Source organism: Somniosus microcephalus, chromosome 29 (genome assembly GCF_052327205.1).
Source record: "Somniosus microcephalus isolate GS21.2 chromosome 29, FLI_Smic_1.0, whole genome shotgun sequence".
Classification (NCBI taxonomy): Eukaryota; Metazoa; Chordata; class Chondrichthyes; order Squaliformes; family Somniosidae; genus Somniosus; species Somniosus microcephalus.
In genome coordinates this window covers 4,085,564-4,094,405 of record NC_141015.1, presented here as the reverse complement: position 1 = coordinate 4,094,405, position 8,842 = coordinate 4,085,564, and the positions used below count along the sequence as shown (strand labels likewise).

Genomic DNA, 8,842 nt, shown 5'->3' with positions numbered 1-8,842 from the left:
GATTGGTACAGTCCAGATTTATATCTCCCATTCCCATCGGACTACCTATGATGTTCCGGATCGCTTCAACCACAGGTACCTGGACTGTACAAGCAATTGTTTTCAGTCTAAGGACAGAAAACAGTGAGTTGTGGTAAATGGCTGTTTTTCAGACTGGAGAATGGTAGACAGTAGTGTTCCCCAAGGGTCAGTGCTGAGGCCACTGCATTTTATGATATATATAAATGACCTGGATATTGGAATACAAAGTAGAATTTCTAAATTTGCAGATGACACCAAACTTGGGGGTGTGGCAAACAGTGAGGATGATACCAATCGACTGCAACAGGACATAGAAAGGCTAGCAGAATGGGCAGACAAGTGGCAGATGGAATTTAATACAGAGAAGTGTGAGGTGAAGCATTTTAGATGTAGGGACAGGGAGAGACAATATACACTTAATGGCACAGTTTTATAGAGTGTGCAGGGACAGAGGGACCTGGGAGTTAATGTGCACAGATCCCTGAAGGTGGCGGGACATATTGAGAGAGTGGTTAGCAAAGCATATGGGATCTTGGATTTCATAAATAGAGGTATTGAGTACAAAAGTGGAGAGTTATGCTGAATGTTTATAAAGCGCTGGTTAGGCCACAACTGGAGTATTGCGTCCAGTTCTGGTCACCACACTTTAGGAAGGATGTGAAGGCCCTTGAGAGGGTGCAGAGAAGATTTACCAGAATGGTTCTGGGGATGGGGGATCTTAGCTACAGTGAAACTTTGGAGAAGCTGGATTTGTTTCCTGATGTATCTGAGGGAGCGACTATGTATCTCCCAATCACCAGCAACACGGCTCTGGGGAACTCAACGCACCGAAACAAAATGACCGATTTTTGAAATGTGTTCTTTCACACTGCTCACCTGGTGCCTGCAATAGAGGCACTTTGTGAAACTGCTCACATCCTCACTGTCAGGCTGTGTTTCCGCTGCTCACTGTCCAAGAACAACAGACACGGTGTGATTGGAACTGAACCGGGAACATTCACGACTGATTTGAGGAAAGAAAGCTGCAATGATTTGAAAGAGCGAGGTGATTTACTTTCTCTGTTACCGTCCACTGTCCACACACAGCCCGAGAATGGCCTCTGCCTTCCCCCACTCACTCCATGTCCCGGACCAAGCCCCAATGCGATGTGCTGCTGTGAGGAGGCTGCTGTTTGCTCCATTACTCGGGCCTGTGATATCTCCGCTCCCTGATGTGTTCAGCGATCATCAGCCGAGCCCAGAGGAAACGGCCCCCGCTGGGAGAGGGGAGCTCACAGGGTCCCTTCCTGTCGGTTTAAACACTGTGGGCAGAGGGGGAGGAGCAGGCTAGTGTTTATCACGCATGCTCAGACCTCTCTTCCTGACACTGAATAAATCAAGCAGCAACAACAACAACTTGAATTTATATAGCGCCTCTAAGGGAATAAATCGTCCCAATGAGCTTCACAGGAGCGTTATCAAAGAAACATTGACATCGAGACAGATAAGGAGATATTAGGAGAGGAGAAAGCGACCCTGGACACACGTCAGTTGCTGCCGGTGAGTGTGAGAGCGACGCGAATCCTGTCCTTGAGAGCGATTTGTTTCCCCAATACTGTATGGAAGGATGGAGAGGAACAGGCTCTGTCAATCTCTGACACTGAACTGCTGCTGTGTGGGGAGTTTAATCAGTCTCTGCCTGTCCCCGCTGGGTGAGTAGGCGACAGATACCAGACAAGTTCCCGGGCCTGTGTGACTGTCACCCCCTGTGTCTGTCTCTGTGCCTTGTGTACAGGATCAATCCCCAGTCTCTCTATCACCCAGCCCTGCCTGTTATATCTGGATAGATGCTGAAACTCTCAGTTTTCGGTCTATTGAAACCGAGTTCAAGGCATGTGTGGTGAACAGAATGTCTCATTATTTCTGTGAATAATACTATAATCTAAAAGCAGGCTAGGATCGACACAGCCAAACTGTGACACGTTCCTACCCCTAAATCTCGCTAACAGAGAGTGCGTGGACCGCCTGGCTCAGAGTACGACGTTTAAGACTGATACAGTCTCTCTGTCTGTCTCTCTGGGTGTTGAGAGTGGAATGCACAGGACACCAGTTGCTCTGTTCTGTTCCTCAGTTTCGGAGAGACAGAGAGAGGCTAGAGGGGCGGTGAGCTCATCATTTCTATTTTCATATAAATCAAACCTATTTCTGCCTGCGAACAATATAATACCTTCAAATCAGATATGGGAGAACACAGCCAGAGCTGTGATTGGCTCCTGTCCCTCAATCTGGGGAACAGACACTGTGAGGAGCGCCGGCCTCAGAGTGTTTAACACTGACTGAGCTGGGAAACTCCAACTAACCCCGAGAATCGGCAGCACAGGCCGAGTGGAGAGGAAAACCTGTCCTGTGAACTGTAAATCTGGGAACAGATTGTGCTGTGAATGAGCAGAGTGAACATTGTGTCAGTTAGAGTGTGTTAAATGGGCGGTTGGGTTAGACTAATGTCACTGTGTTTGTGTGTCCACTCTCATCGCCGAATTTCAGAGACCCTCTTGTGTAAAATTTAAAGATTTTCCTGTCATAGGATCGCCCTGCACCCCCTGCTCAGCCCTGAAGTGGGAATTAAACCTGAAGTTTTAGTTGATTTCAAATTTCAGCCGAAAAACAGCGACCATTCCCGCGATGGGGTGAGAGAGCGCGATCAGTGCAGCAAACAAATGGCTTTAAATTGAAATTGCTGCCTTGAATTGTGATGAAACTTTCTCGACAGCAAACATCCCGGTCTTCGAGACAGACAGAGGCCAGTGTGGGAATGTGGAGTGCCCGAGTTTAATTGGAATGGGAGAGTTAATGAGGAGAGAGAAACACAGAGAGGCTGGAGGGGCCGGGAGCTGACAGCAGGATGTCTCCGCCCCGTCCGCTCGCTGCCTATAAGTTGCTCTGTGCCGCCGCCTCTCGTTTCATTTCTCACCCAGCTCTGACTGTCAGAGAGATTTTATATATTTCGCGGACATGACTGAGATTGCAGCCGCCGAAACGGCTCCTCCTGCCGCCGCCGCTCAAACCAAGGCTCCCAGCAAGAAGAAGAAGGCGGCTCCCCGCTCCAAGCCAGCCGGTCCCCCGTTGGGCGAGCAGATCCTCAAAGTTGTGGCGAGTGGCAGCGGTCGCAAGGGGATGTCGCTGGCCGCGATCAAGAAGGCTCTGGCTGCCAACGGCGTCGATGTACTGAAGCTCCGGTCCCAGATCAATGTAAGTATCAAGAGGAAAGTGGAAAACGGCTCCCTGGAGCAGACCAAGGGCACGGGGGCCGCGGGCTCCTTCAGACTCGCTAAGAAGGAATCCCAGCGGAAAGAGGGAAAGGAGGTGAAGAAACCGGCAGCCAAGAAATCTGCAGCCAAGAAACCAGCAGCCAAGAAATCTCCAGCCAAGAAACCAGCAGCCAAGAAATCTCCAGCCAAGAAACCAGCAGCCAAGAAAACGGTCACCAGGAAGGCACCAACCTCAAAAAAGACAGCGAAAGCGGCGGCTGGGAAGAAGAAGGCGGCGGCGAAGAAGCCCAAGAGCCCCAAGAAGGCCACAGGCGGAATGGTGAAGGCGGCCAAGAAGGTGGAAAAACCCAAGGCCAAGCCCAAATCAGCAAAGTCCCACAAAGCAGCGACCAAAAGAAAATAAAATGGACAACTTGTAAACATCTGAATCCAAAGGCTCTTTTCAGAGCCACCCACGTCTTTCCAAAAAGAGCTGATCGCTGAATCAAATGATCCATGTCACGGGGCCGGGCTCAGATTCCCGATTGAAATCATTTCAAATGAACTCCGGCTCCTTGGTGACTCGCTGCACCCACCCGTCCCCCAGTGACTAATAAAACACAGAATGGGATGTCCGGGCCGGGCCTCACTCTAACTGGGGTGGGGTGGGGGGGGGGGGGCGCGGAGCGTTCGGCTCCATTCTCAGTTCAGGGTCATTTTCAGTTCACAGGTTCAGGGTGAGAGTCTCTGAATCAGAAGATAGGAGCAGGAGTAGGCCATTCGGCCCCTCGAGCCTGCTCCGCCATTCAATGAGATCACGGCTGATCATCCAAATTCAGTGCCCTGTCCCTGCCTTCTCCCCATACCCCTTGATCCTTTTTGTTTTAAGAAATTTACCTAACTCCTTGTGATACCCCGCGTCACAACTCAAAACCCAACACATGAGATTCTCCAAATCAGCTGGAATAAGGTGTTTGTAAACTGCTGAACCGGTCTGTGAGGGAAGTGTGGGGAGATGGAATAAGGTCAGAGATTGACATGGAAGGAGGCGGGTTGACTTGTGATAGAATGGACTGTATATAGGCGGGAATATTCCTGATTGTTAATTGTAACAGGACCTTATTTAAAAGATTCTGGTTTCAGGAAACCCTTGAATGTGAAGTCCGAGTCTGTAAGGGTTTGTGCGGACCGCTGTGTTTCGGATCTATTGTCGATAAACGGTTTGAAATTGGCGGTTGCAGAAAGCTGGAGGTGGAGCTGGAAGATCAGAGGCCGCTCTCTGCTCTGTCTGTCACTCTAGAAACTGTCTCCTCCCCTCCCCGCTCTCCCTGTTTAATCTCTCGCTCTGTCTCCGCCCCTCCCCGCCTCTCTCACTCTGCGCTTTCTCAGTCAGGTCGGAGTCGGCTGTATATAAGAGCAACCAGAAACAGTCCTTTTCTCATTCAGCAGAACTTTGACTGAAGAATCATCATGACTGGACGAGGTAAAGGAGGCAAAGGACTAGGCAAAGGCGGAGCCAAGCGCCACCGTAAAGTGCTCCGTGACAACATCCAGGGCATCACCAAACCAGCCATCCGCCGCCTGGCTCGCCGTGGCGGTGTCAAGCGGATCTCGGGTCTGATCTACGAGGAGACCCGCGGGGTGCTGAAGGTTTTCCTGGAGAATGTGATCAGGGATGCGGTTACCTACACTGAACACGCCAAGCGCAAGACGGTCACTGCCATGGATGTGGTGTACGCTCTGAAACGGCAGGGCCGCACTCTCTATGGATTCGGCGGCTGAACAACTCGACTCTTCCCACCAAACACAACACAAAGGCTCTTTTAAGAGCCACCCACCGCCTCACACAGAGAGCATTGACCTGGGAACGGGAGCTGGGTTAAATTGTGCTTCAAAATAGATTGTGGGCAGAAATATTAGTAACGGATTTGCGCATGAATTCGTTTTCAGTTGCGCCAGATTTATTGAGTTATTTCTCCAGACTGCACATTCTACCCTCAGTGAAAAGTCACATCACATCTACACATTTGTTTACTGTGTTTTTACACTAATAATTATCATGGTAATAATTATCTGTCTGGGCGGGCAGGAGCCGTTGAATGGGTCACTGAAAAGAGAGCAACTTGTGAATTATTTCCCGCCAGACGGTGATGTCCGGCCCTGATACTGACAGGATTTGTGAAATTGAACCATTTCAGTTCAATCATTCGGGGCCCTGAAATGACCGCAGTTTGAGCCCGCTCTAACCCGAGCTTACTTCTGATTGGCCGTCCGCTTCACAACCCCAATTCGTAACCAATCGCAGAGCCGCAGATTGGAAAAGAAGCACGGCGGTCTGGATCTCCCGGGAGCTGATGGTGTGCCGCTTGTTGTAATGGGTCAGGCGGGAAGCCTCACCCGCGATGCGCTCGAAAATATCGTTCACAAACGAGTTCATGATGACCATGGCCTTGGAGGAGATGCCGGTGTCGGGGTGAACCTGCTTCATCACTTTGTAGATGTAGATGGAGTAACTCTCCTTCCTCGACCTTCTGCGCTTCTTGCCGCCCTTCGCTGCCGGTTTAGTGACGGTTTTCTTGGCGCCCTTCTTGGCAGCTTTTTTCGTTTTTTCCTCAACCATTCTCAAACTCGATTTCAGACACAAAATGACACAAACCCGCTCCGGGCTGGGATTAAATAGGCGGCCCCCACAGCCCTATGTTCCTCTTTTGGTAAAACCATAAATTTAGACAGATAAAAACTGTAAATAAACCATTAAAACTGTAAATAAACCAATAAAACTGTAATAAACCAATAAAACTTCAAATAAACCTTAATAATCAAATTAAAATTTGGTTCTCCAGCCCAATTATGCACTCCAGTCCCCGCGGCGCCCACCGGTCACGAAAGTGATCTAGCGCGCCGGCGGACACCGCGTGCTCCAGCTCTAGGGCCACCCGGGCGCGAACATGGCCACGGAAGAGAGGGAGGCAATCCGGCCGGACGACCCCCTCGACCGCCCGCTGCCCGGACCAATTAATGGCGTTCTTCGCCAGGCCCAGGAGCAGACCCACGAGGAGGTCCTCCGACCTGCCCACTCCCCCCCGCACCGGGTGACCGTAGATCAAGAGCGTGGGACTGAAGTGCAACCAAAACTTGAGGAGCAGCCCCCTCAAATAATGAAAGAGGGGCTGCAACCTCTCACACTCGATATAAATATGAAACACGGACTCCTCCAGACCGCAGAACAAACATGCGGTCTGGGAGTCCGTGAACCTACTTAAATACCTATTGCACGGGACTGCCCTGTGCAACACCCTCCAGGCCAAGTCCCCAATAGAACAAGGGAGGACTCCCGCATAGAGAGCCCTCCATTGGGGACCTCCGCCTCCGTCGGAAGGTAAAACGGCACGCCACGGCGTGTCCGGACGGCAGGCGAAGATGGCAAAGTGGAAGGTGTGCAGGAGCAGCCCGTACAGGAAACCCCTCCGTGCGGAATGAAAAGGCACGGAGGGTATTTCCTCGAGACGGCTCAAGTTGTGAGGCGCCGGCTCCCGAGGGGGGGGTCGGGGCTGGGCGCCGACAAGGAATTCCGTCCGAACGGGGGAAAGCTCAGACGGGATCGCCCCACATGCCTGAGCCGCCTCGATACACCTAGTGGTGCTGGGGCGCACTTTCGCCTTTATCGACTCGATGGCATCGGCCGCGAGCCGGACGTTTACCCAAGACATGCGCCTCGCCAACTCCTCCGGCGCCATCCAGCCCACTCCTCCGCCATCGAGCAGGTCCCCGACTCGAGTCACCTTGCCAGCCACAGCTCTGTGCTCCGCCAGCCACCCGAACCTGCGGACGTGGAGGTGCGGATTCCTGAACAGTGGCTCCCGAAGGACAGCCACCATTCCTGTCGGGGGAGAGCTGCGCCTGGAAGCGACCCGGTTCCAAACCCATAGCAGTTCCTGGTAGAAGACAGGCAGCCCCCGCAGGCTGGCACGCGTGCCACCCACTTCCACAAACAGGAGCTGCGTGTCATAATTGAGGCCACGCAGCTGACGGAAAAAATACGTCGCCAGCGCGCACCATCTTGGAGGAATCTCAACGTACAGGTATCTCTGCAGCGTCTGAAGACGGAAAGTCGCAGCCTGGGTGCGAAGGCACACCAGCGCCTGATCGCCCTCCCTAAGCGGGAGACTCAGAACCGCGGCAGAGACCCAGTGCATCCTGTTGTTCCAGAAGAAGTCGACGAGCTTCTTCTGTATCTTGGCGACAAACGCAGGGGGAGGGATCAGAGTAACCAACCGGTACCACAAAATGGCGGCCACCAGTTGGTTTATGACCAACGCCCGACCCCTGTAGGACAACACTCGGAGCAATCCCGTCCAGCGACCTAAGCGAGTGGCGACTTTGGCCTCCAACTCGTGCCAGTTCGCCGGCCAGGCGCCCTCGGCCGGGCTGAGGTAGACTCCCAAGTAGAGGAGGTGCGTAGTGCTCCAGGCGAAGGGCCTGAACTCCTCCGGCAGGGAGTCCACCTGCCACTGACCCACCAGGAGTCCAGAACATTTCCCCCAGTTGATCCTGGCGGAGGATGCGTCCGAGTAAATCTGCTGGCATTCCCGCATCCTCCGCAAGTCAACGGGATCCGTGACCATGAGGAGCACGTCATCGGCGTAAGCCGAGAGGACCACCTCCACGCCCGGCCCTTGCAGAGCCAGTCCCGTCAACCTCTTCCGCAAGAGGCGCAGGAAAGGCTCCACGCAAATGGCATATAACTGGCCGGACATGGGGCATCCCTGACGCACCCCCCTCCCGAAGCGAAGGGGCGCCGTCAAGGACCCGTTAACTTTAATCAGACACTCCGCGGCAGCGTACAGAAGTCGGATCCGGGCGACAAAATGCGTCCCGAACCCGAATGCGTGCAGAGTCCCGAAAAGATACTCGTGATCCACCCTGTCGAACGCCTTCTCCTGATCTAGGGAAAGGAAGGTGACCGACAGACCAGCCCTCTGGGAATGGTGGAGCAGGTCCCGGACCAGATGGATGTTATCATGAATAGACCGGCCCGGGACCGTGTAGGACTGGTCGGGGTGGATCATGTGGGCCAGCACGGCGCCAAGGCGAGCAGACATGGCCCTGGCAAAAATTTTATAATCCGTGCTGAGGAGGGAGACCGGGCGCCAGTTCTTAAGAAGCCGGAGATCGCCCTTCTTAGGCAGCAGGACAATCACTGCCCTGCGCCACGAGAGGGGCATCTCCCCGGTCGCCAAACTTTCCCCCAGGACCCGCGCGTAGTCGCCCCCCAGGACGTCCCAGAACGCCCTGTGGAACTCCACGGTCAGCCCGTCCAGCCCCGGGGACTTCCCCCTAGAGAGCTGGCGGAGGGCGCCGGTCAGCTCCTCCAGACACAGAGGAGCATCCAATTTTTCGGCGCCCTCCAGGCCGACCTTCGGCAGGTCCTCCCACAAAACTCTGCGCGCGTCCTCGCTGGACGGATCCGGAGAGAACAGAGCCCCGTAATAGGCGCGGGTCTCCGCGCGGATTCCCTCCGGATCCGAGACCGGAGATCCGTCGTCGGCCAGCAGCTCCAGGAGCTGCTTACGGACCCCCCGTCTTTTTTCCAG

General features: G+C 53.6%; 1 protein-coding gene across 1 annotated transcript; it reads left to right on the top strand.

The window, feature by feature from the left end:
• Positions 1 to 2,976: 2,976 nt before the first annotated feature.
• LOC147098230 (histone H1-like) lies at positions 2,977 to 3,721 on the top strand. The gene has a single exon (XM_085970090.1). It carries the CDS (start codon positions 3,013 to 3,015, stop codon positions 3,670 to 3,672), a length of 660 nt encoding a protein of 219 aa, XP_085826216.1. The 5' UTR covers positions 2,977 to 3,012; the 3' UTR covers positions 3,673 to 3,721.
• Positions 3,722 to 8,842: the final 5,121 nt, after the last annotated feature.